Source organism: Pristis pectinata, chromosome 5, assembly GCF_009764475.1.
Source record: "Pristis pectinata isolate sPriPec2 chromosome 5, sPriPec2.1.pri, whole genome shotgun sequence".
NCBI lineage: Eukaryota > Metazoa > Chordata > Chondrichthyes > Rhinopristiformes > Pristidae > Pristis > Pristis pectinata.
In genome coordinates, this window is record NC_067409.1 from 63,523,676 (window position 1) to 63,544,176 (window position 20,501).

General features: G+C 40.0%; 1 protein-coding gene across 1 annotated transcript in view; it reads right to left on the reverse strand.

Moving 5' to 3' along the window:
• Window positions 1–3,939: 3,939 nt before the first annotated feature.
• Window positions 3,940–20,501, reverse strand: part of crppa (CDP-L-ribitol pyrophosphorylase A) — a 224,295-nt gene continuing 207,733 nt past the window's right edge. The window contains exons 10-11 of the mRNA XM_052016339.1: window positions 6,164–6,262; window positions 3,940–4,128 (exon numbers count right to left, since the gene is read on the reverse strand). Coding sequence (XP_051872299.1) covers window positions 4,042–4,128; window positions 6,164–6,262 — 186 coding nt within the window. The 3' untranslated portion in view covers window positions 3,940–4,041. The remainder of the gene's footprint in view (window positions 4,129–6,163; window positions 6,263–20,501) is intronic.

Sequence of the window (20,501 nt, forward strand, 5' to 3'; positions counted from 1 at the left end):
GCAGTGCTGGAAGATTGAGAAGGAAGTAAAGGATGAAGTTGCATTGACAGTCGATACATCTCCCATAGCTCCTATGCAGACACTTGCACTGTAAAGATTAACCTACCGACACGATCCGCTGACTGGCAGTTAGTGGGCAAGAGCAGTGTGCAGTTAATGCATGGGGAAAGGGTGGAGTCAGTGCCAGCTTCATGTATGTTGAGGCCCCACTTGAACTCTGCTGCAAAAGTTTCAGCTTTTCTTGTAGCAGCCTGCAAGAGAAAGCTAATGGGTGTGCACAGAAAATGTTGGGTCCACTGGCAGCCAGCCCCATCTGAAAGCCTGTACACTTGCCCAAGCAGCATGGCGGAGCCCCACACTAACCTTGCACCGATCTTGGAACCCATCCTTTCCAGCAAAAAAATTGGTGGGCAATGCCTTTACCAAGCTTGCTGACTCAACAGTCACAAGGCTTGCGATGACCAGTACTGCAGCTTCTACTGCAAAATGGTCAGAAGCCAGCTGCTGCCTGAGCGCTGCAGTACAAACTCAGACCGCTGTTATTATTATGGCTCTGATGCTAGCGTCCAAGGAAGCCTGCAGGCACTCACAGAGATTCAGCGCTTTTTCCTCCAAAAGTTTCACAGGATTGAAAATGAAACTTTGCAGATGCTGGAAATCTGAAATAAAACAGAAAATGCTGGAAACACTCAGCTTCTCCTTTCCTCATCCTTGTCCTTTCTCCTCCTATTGCTCCACAGCTGTTCGCCATATACCTGATGGGAAGGATTGAGCCCCTCATGGTTAGTAAACAGTCAACCAAAATTAGTTTTGATACTCATTCTGACAAGTAGTGTAGGCCCCTCCTGGCAATCCAAGCAGTGGAATCATTGTGGTCACCAGAAATGTAGCATGCTGTTCTTCCATTCATCAGTTTGCACACCAAAGCAAAGAGTTGTGTGGTCTGAGAAAGCCCTTGAAATACAGTAATCACACATTTGTTTGTCAACGTTCAAACACAGATTTCACCAAATGAAGGAAACTTTGGTGCTGTGTACCATGCATTGACCTGCTTTATATGGTTGAACACCAGCCGACCATGAAAAAAGTGCAATTCCTTCTCATTGTAATTCGTCACCAGGTTCACTTGTGATGTGTGCAATGTGACGTGTATGCCTGGCATTCTGCTTGATGGGGAAGCTCACAATCCTGAATGCTGTACTGGAAAAAAATTGAAACTATAGTACCTAAAAGATAGATTCAATGCAGCCAAATTTTGCAGGACTTGTACTTAACCAACTAATAAAGTTTACTGCTGGGGCAAAATAGAAGGAATAACAAATGCAAATGTTCAAAACCAAAATGAAACTGTTGGAAATATAAAATAGCCAAAACAGGAAAAGACAGGTATTAATATTGCGATGTAAATCCTTCAGACCACCTGCTGGATTTAACTATATGGCCCAAACAAAAACCGAGATTGGAATAGGGGTCAATATTACAAATACACAAGGGAAAACTTTTGCATTGTGCCATCCATTTCTTAATTTTCCTTACAGGAAAAACTTTCCACTGGGAGCATGCATTCATCCAGTGAAATCCTCTAGACAAATCGTTGAACAATTCAATGGTTGTTTTGGTTGCAGGGTTATTTGGGGCAATTTGGCAAGGAGGTCAGCCCCCAGTGATAGATATTTATCCTAAGAACATAAGGATAGGAAACAGGAGTAGACTATTTGGTCCCTTGCAACTGTTCGACCATTCAATAAGATCCCAAATAATCCCTGAGCCTTGATTTAAATCACAAGACCACAAGTGCCACTTGACCCATTTGATCCAAACTTTGATCAAATTTAAAAGCTTATCTTTTGCATCAATGCCTCTTTCCTGCACTAATCCCATATTCCTTATTCCCAAAAATCTTTCAGTCTTTGTCCTGAAGAAACTCAGTGATTGATCCTCTACAGCTCTCTTGGATAAAAAATGCCAAAGATTCAGTACCTTCTGGGTAGAAAAAAATTCTTTCCATCTCAGTCCTAAATAGCTGACACCTTTGGTTCTCAACACCCAAACCAGGGCAAACATCATCCCTGCTTCTACCCTGACAACCTTCATATGAATTTTGTAAATTTCAATGAGATCAACTCTCATTTCTCTAAAATCAAGAAAATATAACCTTAATCTCTCCTATCACAACAAACCTCCGCCCATTACAGAAATTAACTTGCTGAACCTTTATTGCATTGTTTCTATCACAGGTACATCATTCCTTAGATAGGGAGACTAGAACTGCATACAATATGCCATTGTCCTACATAATTGCTTGATGTACTTCCATGAAAGTTTTTTGTGATAGCAACACAATTTGTGATTTGTGTGCAAAGGCACCCAGATCTCTCTGAATGCCAATACCATACAACCTTTCACCATTTAAAAAAATTCTCTACCTTCCTACTTTTCTATCAAAGTGCATCACCTCATATTTAGCACATTATATTCCATAAATTTATGTCCTTACTCATTCACTTAGCCGGTTGATATTCCTCCAACGCATCTCTGCGCCCTCCTCATGACCTGTATGTCCACCCAGCCACTGCTGCTCCCCCTGTGCCTCAATTTGTTTATTAAAAGCACGAGCAGATATCCTTTCATTCTGAAATGAGATCTTCTAAACATGAAACTTCTGTATGTTTCATTGACTCTCTTCAATTATTCCCCTGCCCGACACACCTCTCCATATTGCGCACCCCACTTCTGCCAGAGATGCAGTAGAATAGAATCTAATGTCGACAGCTGGAAGCTGCATAGAACATTCAGTATATGTCATAGCTCAATGGCTTCATTTAAATGAGGCCTGAGGTCCAATATCATGTGTGGGTCACAACTCTCTGTCGGGTGTTTGCGTATGGTCTTTGGAGAGAGTCAACTGCATACACAGAAAACATTAAGAGTGAAATTAGTAAAGAGTAAGTGTCTACTAGACCAGAGACAACTGACTGAAACACATCAATTATATCAATAAGAGGGAAAAATTACAGCCACCTTCTCTCACATCATTTCTTCAAACCACTTTACCACAGTCCATCGTGTTTTGTCATAGGACAGGTCTTATTTCAAGTTTCAAACATTGTATTTTTGAGCCAAATACAAGAGAAGATGAACTATGAAGGTTTCCTGTTGTCTTCATCATCAACTTCATTTGCAGAGTACCTTCCACAAGGTGGACTGCAGCTGAGGGTAAAGAGGTCAACCTCTTGGGATGGTGGGGTGGGTCATCCTTACTGAACAGCCAACCCCAATGGACATCAATCTAGTAACTATAGTTGGCACAGTGGTCTCCACTTGCTTTCTGGAATTATACCATTAGCTTTTTGGCTGAGAGGCCACAATGATTACCACTGCACACAGATCTGTTCAAAGATGAAAAATACTATGATGCTGGAGGAACTCAGTATGCCAGGCAGCATCCTGGCTGCTGCCTGGCCTACTGAGTTCCTCCAGCATCATAGTGTTTTTCATACGGATATTCCAGCATCTGCAGTCCTTTGTTTCTTTTTCATCCAGATCTGTTCATTCAGTCATAAACCAGTTGGAACATTGGGGATACCTGCAGTTAAACCTACAACAACCAGGTGTCGCACTTCAGCTGCAGTTGAATTTCCTGTTGTCACAGGTCATCGATCATATACAGTATGTAGGGTTGGTCTTTGGTCTGCCCGGTTTCTTTTTGGGTGGTGATGGGAGAGAGGGAAAACAGTGCTGGGTGTCAATTTTTTCCAACGGCATCCATCAGCTTTGGCCAGTTTTCCAGTCTAGCACGAATGAAAGATATTTGCAAAGAATATTAGAGAAAATTGGGAAATTTTATTCAACAGATGTTGCTGTTAGTTCTCACCAGTAAGTTTATAATAATATAATTCTGTAAAATACCAGAATTTAATCATCAACATTTTCTTTGGTCTTTTTGCAGCAAGAATATCCGTAAATCAAAGAAATGTCACATTTAAACATCTATATGTATATAATTCAAATGACACTGTCAAAGTACAGTTGAACTACTAATTAAGGTGGTTCCAGCTCTTTCCTTTCATCCCTGGCACATCTTGGATCTCTTTGAGACTTGTCTCCATGTTCAATCTTCTCAGCTTTCTGTAGCATTCAAGAAGCATTCCACAGACAGTTACTCCACTTTTACCTATTCTGTTTAGTTTTTCTTGTTGCTGTTTGTTGTCCCCTTCCAGCAATTCCTCCCCACCCCAATCCAGTCTTAATTACGCTGCCCTCATCCAAGCAAATTCTAATGAATATCTGAGAATTTTCTATTGAATATTTTATTTTAAAGAAAACAGGAATTGTTTAAAACAGCATAAATAGAATAAAAATCCATTAGAACTTTTGGAAATTATTTGATTCAAACGGCAAATCAGTGGAAAGGTTCTTTCTTGAACAATTAAATTGAATTTAGCAGAAAATCCAATCCATATATTGATTTTCATTCCTGTTTGGAGCAGACGCCTATCATTCATGTGCTCAATTACCCACTGTGGTTCCCAGTTGAGTATCTTTAGCACTCTCGTGTGGATGTTATTCTTTGTTGAACAGCTGCCATCATCCCCCTCCCCCACCAATGTTTTCTCCCCACTGTTTAGATCTCTTCCTCCAACTTTGTCCTTATCATATTATTTTCCTCCAGTCTTTTCTAACTACTCTTTGCAGCTCTTCTTGGCCCTTCCATCTAGCCCTCTATAGGCAGCAGAAGAGCAAGCATTGTTGTGTGTTTTGGTCCTGGTACACAGTAAAAATACAAACTGAAAATAAAGCAAAACAAGATCAAAGGAGGAGGTGTATATAAGCACTATTTGTGAATGAGTTAATCATAGGAGAAGGAGTAATATTATCGGCTGAGGTGAAGCAACACCAAGACAACACCAAGCAGAAGAAAAATGCATCCATACATGCAGAAGGTACCAAATTTCACTGTAGTCAAGAACATAAGAAAATTGGAGGAGGAGTAAGCCATTCTGCTCCTCAAAGTCTGCCCTGGCATTCAATAATGATCAAAGCTGCTCTGCCCCAGGCCTCATCTCCTCTTCTGTGCCAGTACTCCATAATCCTTAGTTTTGTGATCTTTTAAAAATTTATCTACTACCTGGTTAAATACCTCCAGGTATTTAACCAGGTAGTCTCCATAATCTTCTGGAGTAGAGAATTTTGGAGATTCACCACTCTCTGTGAGAAGTTCCTACCTGCCTCAGTATTATATGACCTCCCCCTAATTTCATCAGAATACAGTTTCAGCCAGGGCCAGGTCTAAATGTGATACTTGAGACTGCTTGTTTTTTTTTAAATTTACCATGTGTAGAATGCAGGTATTGTTTAACAATGGCTGATATCAGTCACAGAAAAGCTTTTCATTTATAAAATACAATAACTTTATCATTTTCTTACTGCTTTAAATTCTCTAATGAAAACAATAAAAAAACTTCCTCTTCTGTAAATATCCTTAAAATATCTGAATGAGATCTTGCAAATTGTGGTGGTGAAGGGTTTCTTTTCTAGGTTTTGTGCTCTTAAAGGTGGAGTGGTTACCTCACAGTTCTCGGGACCTTGCATGCTGTCTGAGTGGAATTTACATATTTGTCCTATGACTGGAATGGGTTTCCTTCACGTGCTCCAGTTGCCAAATTTCCAAAGATATGCTGGCTAGTCGGTTAATTGGCTTCTGTAAATTACCCCTAAGTGTAAGGGAGTGGTAAAAGAATCAAAGGGGAGTTGATGTGTATATGAGAAAGAATAAGTTGTGGGGCTACAGGTGGAATGGGACCGATGGGATGGCTGATGAGGGACAGTATAGACTGGAGGGGTCGAATGGTAAGTAACCATTGGGAAAGGGTGAGCAGAACCTCAACAGATTCTTAAATGGAGCACCAATAATCAGATTCTCTTTAAGAACAACATAAGAAATGACAATTAAGTTGATTCTGCTTTGTTGATTTTAGTAACTTGCATAGGATTTAAGTACATTCTGCCATTCAAAGCTAGATTTCATGTCTTGCTTATCTCCTGATAAAACAAGAGAGAGGATATGTGTAGCTTTTCATTGTCATCATCAGAGGGCAGTATGTTCCTTTAGATATCACAACATCTGTGACTTAATAAGTCTGGTTAGTTACTGCTTTCATACCACAAGGAACTGTCCAGTTAGAGCAGGGCTTCGTTGCTTTATTAATGATTCAATGATTGAGGCTCCTTGTTTCACGGATTCTTGAACTTTGTCTTTACTCTGCAAAATAATGAAAAATTGTTAACAAATCATTGGCATTAAAAAAGAGTTGCAGAGAATTGGAACCCTGAAATAAAATAAACAATTCCCTTTTAGCAACTGAACAAATGTAAACCATTCCACATTCACATTTTATTCCCAATACTCAGATATATCAACTAAAATTTCACTTGGGATCACTGCCCCTTGGCATTGTCCAACACATTCAGCAAATTCATTCATACTTAATTAGTTCTAAACATTATGCTAAAAATCATTGCAGGCTGATTCTCTTAATTTGAGCATCTCAGTTATTATTCCATTTATAAATTAATTGCATAGAACTGCAGCTAATATTTGACGTTCTTCTTTTCACTATTTGTTTTTTTCCCCTTTGTTTGGTTCTCTGACCTCAATAGTTGGTGTCCACAATAGATGCCCAAAGAAGACTATTTATTTACATGACTGATTCTTCTCTATAATGGCAGATTGCAATTGAGACAGTAATTAAAGGATTACAACCCAAAGGGAGCTCTATCCTCAGCTCTGTCATGACAAGAGATTTCCAGAGCAGTAAAAAAAGAGGATATCCTCAAAGTTCCTTTGAAAAAATATAACATCCTCACTGACTCAAAAGAATCTATTGCCTGCAACTGCTCAACATGGGAAAGTATGACTCCTTATACTATAAAGAGTCTCTAACTCTCTGATTCTATAAGTATATGGGAAGGCACCCAGCACCTTGTGTTTCTTTGAGGAGACCATGCAGAGGTCAATACAAACAGCAGAAGGGGCACACAATATCCCAAACTACAGAGCCACCTGCCTCATCAAGCACCACCGGCCCTATCTACAGCAACCTACAGCATGTTGGACTTATCAGCCACCTCAGTACCCGTAGACCTGGAGTGAATGCAAACAGGGGACAGTCTAAGAAGAAAAAGACAACCCAAAGATATGTGTGCCTCTACGCAGTTGCTCCAGCAGCCTGCATCCTGATGGTAATCACTGCTGCTGATTTCAGTGTCAATAATGTCACCAATATCAAACAGTTGGAAGATAAAATTGCTGAAGCAAGTGAATCGTTGAGTGAATTGTTTCTGGCAGCCATGTACTGGTCTCAACAACTTGTCAAAATTTATAAGAACAAATTAGAATTGTCTACTGAATGTATTTTTTTAAAAAGAAATCAGTGGAAGTAAGTAGGATGGAAATTCATTAGGTTAATCATAGACTTTACAGTAGTTCCAAATGGATTGTCAACTGGGGAATGGCTTTTCTATGAATGAACAAATTCCTCAATAAAATGTTCATTTCATATATAGATTTGCATTTCTGCTTCCAGGTGCACTCCTATTTTGTAATGTCACACCAAAGTCTGCTTACCCATTACATATGGTGCAGCAGAAGTTGAAACACGAGGATCCAGTACAGAAAGTTGTACAGTGCTGGTCTGACGAAATAGATGAGCTTCTACGCGACTGCTTTGAGTTAGTAGACTGGTCCATATTCAAAGACTCAGTGGCCAATCTAAATGAGTATGTCACCATTGTCACAGACTCTATCAGCAAGTGTGTAGAGGACTGTATACCAAAGAGGTCAATCTGGGTGTTCCCAGACAGGAAACCATGGATGAGCCGAGAGATCCACTCCTTATTGAAGTCCAGGTCTGCGGCTTTCCAGGATACAGATGCTACAGGTATTACAGAGGTACAGGTAAGTGAGGAGGGGGTGTTGCCTTTTTGATAAGGGAGGACATAACTTCTTAGAGATGACGTGCTTGGGGGATCGTCCAGTGAGGTCAACTGGGTAGAACTTAGAAACAAGAAGGGAAGGGTCAATCTCTACTGGAGCTGTATTATAGACCCCCTAATAGTCAGCGGGAACTTGAGGAGCAGGTGTGTAGAGAAATTGCTGATTGTTGTAAGAATAATAGGGTTCTATTAGTGGGAGATTTTAATTTCCCTGGTTTTGACTGGACTACCCAGAGTGTTCAAGACCTGGACAGGGTAGAAATTTGTGAAGTGTGTCCAGGAAATTTCCTAAGTCAATATCTAGAGGCACCTACTCAGGAGGGTGCAATACTGGACTTCCTCTTGAGGAATGAGGAAGGGCAAGTAATGGAAGTGGCAGTTAGGGAGCACTTTGGCTCTAGTGAACATAATTCTATTAGTTTTAAAATAGTGATGGAAAACGACAGGACAGGTCCACAGGTTGGGGTCCTAAACTGGAGCAGGGCTAATTTTGGGGGAATTAGGCAGGATCTAGCAGAGGTTGATTGGGAGAGCCGGTTTGAAGGGAAAAGAATGAATAGCGAGTGGGGGGCTTTGAGGAGTGTGAAATCAAGAGTTCAAGAGCAGCATGTTCCTATTAGAGTGAAGGGTAAACCTGGCAAGTTTAGGGAACCTTGGCTGATGAGGGATATTGAGGCTCTGGTCAAGAAAAAGAAGGAAGCATACATTGTGTTCAGGAGGTCAGGGACGTGTGAATCCCTTGATGACTATAAAAAGATTAAGAATACTCTTAAGAGGGAAATCAGGAGGGCAAAGAGAGGTATGAGATGGATCTGGTAAGCAAGATTAAGGAAAATCCCAAGAGGTTCTAGCTATACGCTACCCATGTCTTGAGCCGCAGGAGTTGGGTGGGATTTTTTAATGAGTATTTCTCCCAGGTATTTACTGAGGACAAAACACATTTGCTCAAGAGATAAGGGAAACCAAGTGGAGACATTCTGGAGGACATTCATATTACCAGGGAGGAGATCCTTGCAGTCATACAGTGCATTAAGATGGATAAATCCCCTGGGCCTGACCGAGTGCATGCTCTGACTTTGTGGGAGCTAGAGGAGGAATTGTGGAGGCCCTCACAGAGAAACTTGCTTCATCATTAGCCACTGGTGATGAATTTCTTCGTAACACAATATTCTGCATTCTATTATTGCTTTTCCCTTGTACTACCTTGAAGTACTGTTGTGATGAAATGATTTGTAAGGATGGCATGCAAAACATAGTTTTTCACTGAACTTTGCTACATGTGACAACAATAAACCAATTACCAAATAATGGGTTATTGTGGAGGTGCAGAGTGTAAATTACTGGACTAATAAACCAGCAAACTGAGTTCAAATTCCACTATGCCAGCTGTGGAATTTAAATTCAATTAGTAATAGTCTTAGTAACAATGGCTACAAAGAACATATCATCATAAAACCCTGTATGACAACCTTACTTAGTCTATTGGTTGATTCTTAAATTGCCCCACAAACTTTTCAAATCATGAACAATAGATGCTGGTTTCACGAAAAATAGATAAATGTGATCACTGACTGACATTGTCTCCTTATAGACCAGTGCCTAGATTTTAAAATTCTCGCCCTTGTTTTCAAACGAACCCATGGCCTCACCCTTCCTTTAACCTCCACTAGCTTTACTACTCTCATAGCTACATCCTCTAGTCATTAAATGAAGCGTCTCTGACCTCAACCATTAACTCTGTTTCTCTTTGCACAGATGCCATCTGACCTGTTGTGTGTTTCCAGCATTTTCTTTCTTTGTCCCAAAGTAGTGTAGCTCCATGTCAGCCTATTTCCTGCACTCAAGTCCAGAGTGGCTTTAAACTCACAAGCTTTGGTCGAGAGGTCCAAATGCACTCAACTAAGCTTGCACTGTGACAATGACACTGCATGCACCCAGAATTCCTCCACAGTAAGATTTTTTTTTAAATGCTATAAATAAATGTTAAAAATTGAATTAAACAAATTGCAATTAAGTTGTACAAAACATTCATACACTTCTAATTACATGAAAGGTTTGATGACTCAATTTGATTTAAAAAAAGATCTGAGGTATGATGGACAAGGCAGTTAAGCTGAAATTATTGGAAGCTAAAGTTTAAGCATGGATTGAATTGAAAGGGGCAGATTGTGAGATAAATCCACATTTGAATCTTGAAATAAAATCTCTGAGCCTAACCACATCTCTACCTTCTTATTTTTCTTGTCCTGGAGGTTTGACGTCTCAACAACAATTACTTTCATTTCTAAAGAACATTTAACATAGTAGTGTCCTGATTCAATTCATAGGAACAAAATATGGCACCAAGGCTCATGGGTTTTCAGAAGTGCAGAAATTTAGCGAAGGACTTCCAGAATGTAAATCCTAGTCTGCTGAAGGCATGGTTGCCAACAACGGATTGATAAAAATCAGGGATGAACAATGGACCAGAAGTGGAGGCTTAAAGGGTTTGGAGATATTAGAGACACATGGAGAGATGAGGGTACAAAGAGCTTTAATTACAAGGATAAATATTTTAAAACCAATACATTGCTTAATTGGGAGCCAACATAGGTAAACACAAGGGTACTTAGTGATGGAACTTTGCCTGAGTTAGGGTACAAACCTCAGAGTTTTGGGTGGGCTCAAGTTAACACAACATTGCTCACTTAAAGAGTCAGTAGGTTGCCTTCTCTTAAGAACTCTACTCTTCAGCTGCTCTGAAGGATATGAGATAAACCCAGGGTGATGGTCATTCAACATATGTTTATCATGAAAACATTTTCACTGATAATGGGAAGAAAACAACATTATGCATTGTATTTCTGACCATAATTTGAAGAAAGCATTAACTGAGACACTACAAAATATGGATTTAGGTTACTGAACCCAGTTAAATGAAATAAACAAATTCCAATTAAAATGTCATAAATGAAGTTACAAGAAATGCCATGTGACCTCTATAATTTCTACAGAAAATGCAAATAGTGTAATCATTTCAATTAAAATATGCCATCTTTAAAATTGCACATCTATCCTAAATTGGAACTGTTTTATTTTAGATCATGAGCAATGCCACTGCCATTTCATTTGAATCTCACACACAAGCAATTACATATATTCTTTCATCTTATTTGTCACTTTATATTGTGTAACTCTCTTGCATATCCACCCTCCACATACCAATTTACTATTCTTCTGTTCTTTCCATAGGCCTGAATTATCCAATTGATGATCTTTTAGATACACAATTAGTTACTAGTTAACAAATTGGTCTTGGAGCTGGTACATCTGTCAATTCTCTCTTTATTTCTTCCCCTATTTGTCTATTCTTAGTGTCCAAGAATCCAGTTTGATAAAAGATATATACCAGAGTTATTTTCTGTATTTATTTCCACAGAGTAGCCCAAACATTTCCTGTATTTTCCCTTTTTTCTTTAAACTGCCAAATTTTCCAGTTAATCATTTTAATTTTTAATGGAAGATAAGGATTGTATTTATATTGTATTTTTGGCAGCTTCAGACATCTCAAGGTTTTTATGATCATGTAAAGTGTAGTCATTCTTGTAACACTGGCAATGTGACAGACAGTTTGAATGCAGCAAGCACCCACAATCAAAAATATGATAATGAGAAGAAAAATTGTCCTAATAATGTTGATTAAGGGATAACTATATGTTGGGAGCAATTAAGTGTATTTTTCCTACTCCAAGTTGAAATTAGTATCAATGATATCAGGAACAATTGTAAGGGTTACAGCATCTTATAAGGTGAGTCATCTTAATGATATCTGATCTAACAGTTAATGTCTGGAAAATGTAATCATACAATAACAACCATGAGGAAAATCAAATATTCCGGTTCATATAACTATCCAATCTGTCCATTCTTTGGGTATTTTCTTTTTTTCAAATTTAATATTTTGATGCAATTTCCTATACTAAGCAATCCAATGTGGATAAATTCAATAAAAGATTAGAAACATATTCTTTACATTTGCTTAACACAAACCTTGTGTTGCTGATGTTTTTTTAAAATTTCACAGTGGCATTTCATTACTTCAGATTTGTTTGAGAAGCTGGCATATTTAAATTCAAGGGAAGTTATAAAAACCATACAATCCTCAGCAACTGCTTTGGTCTTCACTTTCAGTAATAATTGGGATCAAGTATCTTTCTTTTGAGAAACATCAAAAGACTGATTCAAAGAAAAAGTTGATCCACAATTGCTGAAATCATTGTTATTCCAATGTTAGATAAAAAACCTAAATGAGGAAATTTCAGTCAGTTTCAGTTCCATTCCTTCGATCCACATGGTTTCACAATTATCATCAGGTTTTTAAAATTTTCAATTCAAATAAATACTTGCTTGAAATTTACATAAATTACTTAAAAGTCTTTCTGATAACCAAGAAACTAGTCTCAGGTATAAATGAAGTTTCATAATCTTCTCCAAAACCTAATAACTTACAGGTAGAAAAGCATTGTCTTAGGATCCATCTATCTCATTATTGTCCAAGTCTGCTGAAATATTGCATTCTCTAACCAGTGGTTCTTACATACAAAGGCCTGGAATTTCCTTTATAGATGTCCAAAACACACCTAATCTGGGCTCAAACTAATCTTGTTTTTTCAAAAAATTGTCCAATATGTCCATGCCTCTTCTGTCTTTTAAAACCATCCATTAAACGTAACACTGAAATGAAATCAGTCCACAGTCTCAATACTGATGGATGTTGGGTTTGAGGTGGGGGGGGGGGGGGGTGGTGGTGGTGGTGGTGGTGGTGGTGGTGGTTACAGATATACACATAACATTCTGATTGGATTTTCAGGCACAACAAGAAAGAAAATAATTTTTCTGGTATTTTTAAATGCAAGGCTTTTAAAAAAATACAACTTCACCAAAGTCTGTATAGTATATTTACATTTTTGACAAAGTTAAAGTCTTCAGTAAAATTGAAAAAGCTTCCAACTACAGGTTCTTAAAAGGTTCAAAGTTTTAATCTTAAAAATTACAGAAGAAATATACGGTGTGGATTGGCTTTTCTGTGGCTCCAGTTTATTTAAGTTCATGTGCATTCTAATGAGAGTATTATCATTGGTAGAGTGGCTGTAGCTTTGGGTATAATTTCTGGATTGCTCTTGAGGAAGAAAATCCATGTCACAATGTGTAATAAACATTTTTTCCTACATAGTGCAATTGTTTAGATCTGAGACACATATGATATTCTTGGAAGGTAGTTTAATAGCTGTGTCCTCTGAATTAAAACATGATCAGAAAGTGTCACCCACAGCTCTGTTGAGAGCAGATCTGCATCAGCGTCAGGAGGCTGCGCATATTTAATGCCTGACTTTGGAGATGGCATCTTTCAGAAGAGATATTAAAGCGAGGCCTTGAGTGGGAATCTTCTAACGAAGAGCTTGAGTGAAATCCTCTTTGTCCTGGTCAGCATTTATCTCACATTACTAAAAGAGTGGCCAAGAAATACAACAAGTGATGACAACAGACGTGCAGCATATGTTCAAAGTTGCTGCTGGAACACTGAAGTGTGAACATGTGAGAAGGAAACAATGGGCACCCAATCAGGACAGCAGGCCCTAATGGAAGGCAGAAGGCCTGTTGGAGTGCTCCCCGAAAGGGGGTTGGTGCGGTGGGGGTGGAACTTGAACTGTATTGTTGCTGGGAGGGCTGGCTGCAGAAAGCAACAATGATTTTTTCCTTTGATCTACCAGCGAAACAGATATCTCAGTGGTCACATGTTGGAGAGTGAACCTGCTGCTTCAATGCTCCTCCTAGTGTCCATTTCTGCTGTCATCATGTGACATGCCCTTTTCAATATCTCACTCACAACTCTTACCATTAGATGTTCCAAATCCACTGCATATGTTCCACCTGCAGTTTTCATTGACACCAGCTACTTAAGTGATCCTGCCATTGCCGAACATTGTGCATTTAAAGGCCTAGCAATTGCACCACTTTTCCACTATGGTTCATTGGACATTATATATGCATGACAATCACTTCTCCACAACCCTAAATGAAAGTGGCATAGGATCCCCAAGCAGCATTTACTGTGCATGTCCAGGTATGGTACAATTTCTAGTCCTGAATCCGTTCCTTATCATATTGCTACTTGTGGGATCTTGCTCTGCACTGATTGGTTGCCATGTTTCCTAAAATTCCATAATGACCGTACTTCAAAAGTACTTAATCGGAGGTCAAGTGCTTTAAGGTGCGCTCAAATTAAGATGCTTTATAAATGAAAGACTTTGTTTCATTAGTAGCTTGCTAGATGTTCCAGCTATTTTTGTCTGAATAAGTAACTTACAAAGGTGCCAGTGGTTGGTGATGGAGGTTTGTGACTTTCCTTACCTGGATCTCATTATCAGGCATTTTCCAATGATCAAAATAACTTACTTGGATTGCTGGGTTACAGACAGTCAGACATTCCTTCACACCAGGACTATGGAATCTGATCTCAGAAAGACCGCTATAATAAAATGAACCTCAAATTGATTGGCTAAAGTCTGCAATCAGTCATGGCCATGAAAAGTTACTTATGGTTATGCCCAATAATTGACAAATCCACAGTTCTGCAACAAAGCTGCAAATGTCCTTGGGAACTGACGAGAATGTAAATAATGCAGAGTGCTTTGCCACCCACCAATAGGTCAGAGTAAACGTCGATTTGCTTGGGAAAACCGATACAAGCAAAATGATTCAATGAATCAGATACTGAGGTGAGGTGGACTTTATACTACACTACTTAGCTAAGGCTATGGCAGCAGGCATAACAGCTGTGCTGTTTTATCCAGTTAAAATATGGCTGTACTCCTGTAGATATCTGGGGATTCCCAGGCTTTGGCTTTTGCAAACCTGTGTCCAGCTTTCTGGAATTAAGTGAGTGTTTTCATACTGTATAGACTCCACAGAGAGAAAACCAAATTCCACCTTTGTGTATTTCTCAGTAGCTTGGTTTGGAAACTCTCTAACACATACTGATGGATTTCCATGTATATCTGATTATAGTTATCATAAATTCACTCAATTTTGGTCACTGTCTTAATGTACTCAAGCCTTTCAAGAAGCACTAACAGATTTATTTACACATTCTGTCCCACAGCTAAGCAATTACATTTTTCTGGATAAAGATGGTCAATCCTTACAGCTGTCTGCTCTAACTAAAATTTTGCATGGTCCTTCAATTATTTTAAAATAGACATTCAAAATATTTGAATTGGAAAAATCCCTGCAGTGACAGTTTAATGTTAACAATGAAGTTTGATATGAGACATACTTTCTTAATACACTAGATAGTAACATACAGAATTATTAACACATGCCTTTTCTCAGCACCCCAACCACTCCAGAGCCTCCCCTCAACCATCTCCTTTTGCAACCCCCACCCAGAACTGCCCCAGCCAGACGGCTGAGCTATTCTCCACTAGATGGGACCTATAACTGTTCCAAGTGTGTGAGACAGTTGTAATGAATTAAAAAAAATATTTCTCAGCTCCACTCTCCCAACAACCTTGGCAAGAATCTGAATTTATGAAGTGTGAAGCCCATGCCTCTCTATGTTGCTGTATACAGTATTTGCAAACATATCCACCCTAGTGAAGCAGCATCTGTTGGACAGTTACAGGAAAAGGTAAGCTACACTCTTAACTTTAAAACATCATACAAGGACCACCGTGACTAATGCAGTATAGTGGGATTTGTAAATTTTCACTTTATACAAGATAAAATGGAAAAAAAGGTAGTTTCCTAAATAGGAATTTTTAGACAGAAAATTCTGCAGTGTTTGTTGACCTCTGCAGCCAAGTTCCATTTGACTTGTGACCCAAAGCTGACACTAAAAACTGGAATGCATTCCCGGTGGATATTGTTCCACCTTAGGAGCATGAATTCATAAAATTACTCTTAAAAGTTTATTTAATGATTTCTGCACCATCAATCACTGTTTAAAAACCTGAGCAGTAAGGTTATTTTTAAATAAGCAGAGATTGGTTCAAACTAGGTCTCATTTAATTCCACTTTTTAATAAAGTCCCAGAAGGCCAATAATGTGGGTGTTGTAATTTAATAGCTGTTCCATCTGTCCATCACCTCTCAAGAAATGGCAGCAACAACTGATTTACTTAGTGCAGGAAACATGCATCACTTCTAAGTTTTCACATAAATATTTGACCCACGTAAGTCTTTCCTTGCCTTATAATGAAAATATTCTAAGTGCATGCTGGAGAAAGCAGAATACCAATGGCTCCAGTTCAACTGAGGCTTAGAATAGCTTCCTGCTGAACATATCCTCAAAATTCTAGGAACTGTGAAACAGAAAACATTATTTTCTGGATTTTGGTACCACTATTAAAACTACATTTGCAAAATTGACAGAAAAGTGTTTTATTTCAAAAAGCCCAAATGATTCCTTTTTTTCTAACTGATGTAATGGGCGGAACTTGCCAGTGGATCTTTGCATCGTCTAAAATTAATGCCAGTCCATTCCTTCATTACATGATACAGTGCCCCAATTTGTTCAAGTTGGCAGAAAGATTTAGAATGATGTTCGGCTACACCAGAACCTCCATTAGATGCTGCATTTAATTGATGCCATTTAAAAGCCAACTAGAAATTTAAATGTAACATAGCAGTACAGCACTTAGTAGTCTTTTGACCTTGGAACTCAGGCTGACATTAAGACCTAGCTTTTCCGTCACTATACTGCCTAAAAAGAGTACTAAACTGTGCACTGAGGCCAAGCAACATCTCCTATCACAGCCCTGTCGGGACCACTGCTGGCGCCTCCTTGTCTGCTTGGTGTATTAAATACTGATGGGGGTAGGGAGCACATGCTGAATTACTGACACGTTTCCATTCCCTCCATCCCTGGTTCTTAGGAGTGACAGGTATAGCTTGATGGTGGTTTCCAACCCAGTGTTGGGAAGGCCCTTGTCTCCTAATGCAGGAACAGAACTTGGCAGCAAGGCTCTTTCACTCAGTTTCACCACAGCATTGCTTCAGCCAAGGCAATCAATGTGTCTAAAATTGAGTGCTTTTCTACATAGTTAATGTTATCTAATATTGCTGCATTATTATACACAAGCTAAAGAGATTAATAGTGTTTCAATTAAATTTTAAAAAGTCATATTTTAGAAATTGTTTCTTAAAGTTGCACTAATCTTTAAACAATTACTCTATTTCATATTTTCCTTTTGTAACCAATTTGAGCCAATGCACCTCCCCCCATTTCCTGTGCCTTCGCCAAGAAATTAAGATTTCCCTCAACTGCATCATCATAAATTTACAAACAGCAAATTGGAAAAACGGAGTGTGTTCAGATTGTCCAATCAGATGTCCATCCTGCACAAATAGTCAATTGTCGGAGAACTGGATAAAGAAGGGAAACCACATGTGGATGTCACTGAGCTTGAGATGCATCTTGATGTACCAAGAAATCCACTCACATAACACTCTTTTTCAGCATTATGCAATTGAAACATGTTTTATCCTAGAGTGAAACATATTAACGACTAGTTTCAGGCTGGAAATTTGATTAAGCACTTCCAGAAGCAGGTTTCCTTTTCACCCTGACATATCTTTCAGGATGTCTGTGCAAATGTCTGAGCAATGTGAATCAATGATGGTGCTCTTGGGGTAAGGTGTTTTATCTACCACATTTCTGGAGTAAAAAGCCTGTATGGCAGGCTAATTATTTGTATTCATAGTGTAACTCCCCAGCCTGCACTGTACTGATAGCTGCCTTCACTGCCTCTCTATTTACAGTCCACCCCCTGACCCTTTCCTTTAAACCTAATCTGTTGGTTCCTGATCCTAGAATTCCCATTATGGATCTTATGGATTCATTTTATGGATTCTTCCAGTCCCAATCCTGATTCCCCCTGACCACAACATCCATTCTGCCTGTCAAGACCACGATCCCAATCCCCCTCCATTTTACTTCCAATCCTGCTGCCCATCCACACCATCTATTCACAAAATGCCAGTTCCTTATCAAATAAACTCACCCATTCTCCAATATGCGGGGTTCCATTGCCCTGTCCACTCCTCCATCCCATCACCTGAATGCCTCATCCACCCAACTCTGAACACGGGAACTGGACATCACACATTTTCAGTGTGGAAAACATGCAATGTTCAGTCAACAGCACCAAGCACAACTGAAGAATTTGTTGGACCCATCCTGTGCACCCTGGACAGTGCACTTGAATTTTAGGCATTGGTACTTTACATAAGGAGCTTAAAATTCTCAACTCAAAGATATCATGTGCCTTAAAAATGCTGCCACACACCAATTTTATGCTGGAGACACAAGAGACTGCAGATGCTGGAATCTGGAGCAACAAACAATCTGTGGGAGGAACTCAGTGGTCGAGCAGCATCTGTGGGAGGAAAGAAATTGCCAATGTTTTGGGTCGAAGTTCACTAACGCAGTCCACCAGTCACCTCGGAATCCTGCCTCACCACTCCTCTTCTCCTCTCTATAGCCAGCCATCTCACCCCTCCACTCTCAGTCCTGATGCAGGGTTTCGACCCAAGACGTCAACAATTTCTTTCCTCCCACAGATGCTGCTCGATCCGCTGAGTTCCTCCAGCAAATTGTTTGTTGCTCTAATTTTATGCTGATCTGATTGTAGCTTCAACTTTCATTCCCATCTACCTGAGGTAACCTTTCACCCCTTGCTTATCAACTATCCATCTACTTCCACCTTTAAAATATTCAGATTCTGCTTTCACTGCACTTTCAAGAAGGGAGCCCCAGATATTCAGGATTAAATATTCATGAGCACCAAATGTTCAATCTGAGGTACCCACCTGTTTTACGATGACCACTATCATCCCGGCATCAAAGAAAAACAAGGTAATGTGCCTTAATGAATACCGACGAGTAGCTCTGACATCCACCATCATGAAGTGCTTCGAGAGGCTGGTCATGGCACGCATCAACTCCAGTCTCCCAGACAACCTTGACCCACCGCAATTCGCCTAGCACCATAACAGGTCTACAGTGGACGCCATCTCCCTGGCCCTACACTCATCTCTGGAGCATCTGAACAGTAAAGATACCTATGTTAGACTACTGTTTATTGACTACAATTCCGCCTTCAATACTATAATCCTAAGCAATCTCATCACCAAACTCTGAGACCTAGGACTCAACACCTCCCTCTGTAACTGAATCCTTGACTTTCTGACCAACAGAACACAATCAGTGAGGATAGGCAGCAATACCTCCAGCACGATTATTCTCAGCACTGGTGCCCCACAAGGCTGCGACCTCAGCCTTCTACTCTACTCCCTATACACTCATGACTGTGTGGCCAGATTCTGCTCTAACTCCATCTACAAGTTTGCAGATGATACCACCATAGTTGGCCGTATCTCAAATAACAATGAGGCAGAGTACAGGAAGGAGATAGAGGGCTTAGTAACATGGTGTCATGACAACAACCTTTCCCTCAATGTCAGCAAAACAAAAGAGCTGGTCATTGACTTCAGGAAAGGGGGCGGTGTACATGCACCTGTCTACATCAACGGTGCTGAGGTCGAGAGGGTTGAGAGCTTCAAGTTCCTAGGAGTGAACATCACCAATAGCCTGTCGTGGTCCAACCATGTAGATGCCATGGCCAAGAAAGCTCACCAGTGCCTCTACTTCCTCAGGAGGCTAAAGAAATTTGACATGTCCCCTTTGACTCTCACCAATTTTTATTGATGCACCATAGAAAGCATCCTATCTGGATGCATCATGACTTGGTATGGCAACTGCTCTGCCCAGGACCGCAAGAAACTGCAGAGAGTTCTGGACACAGCCCAGCGCATCACAGAAACCAGCCTCCCCTCCAAGGACTCTGTCTATCCTCTTGCTACCTTGGCGAAGCAGCCAGCATAATCAAAGACCCCACCCACCCGAGTCATTCTCTCTTCTCTCCTCTCCCATCAGGCAGAAGATACAGGAGCCTGAGGGCACATACCACCAGGCTCAAGGACAGCTTCTATACCACGGTGATAAGACAATTGAATGGTTCCCTTATACGATCAGATGGACTCTTGACCTCACAATCTACCTTGTTTGACATAGAAACATAGAAGAACTACAGCACAATTCAGGCCCTTCAGCCCATAAAGCTGTGCTGAACACGTCCCTACCCTAGAGATTACTAGGCTTACCCATAGCCCTCTATTTTTCTCAACCCCATGTACCTATCCAACAGTCTCTTAAAAGACCCTATCGTATCCACCTCCACCATCACTGCCGGCAGCCCATTCCACGCACTCACCACTCTCTGAGTAAAAAACTTACCCCTGACATCTCTTCTATACCTACTCACCAGCACCTTAAACCTATGTCCTTTTGTGGCCACCATTTCAGCCCTGGGAAAAAGCCTCTGACCATCCACCCAATCAATACCTCTCATCATCTTATATACCTCTGTCAGGTACCCCTCATCCTCTGTCACTCCAAGGAGAAAA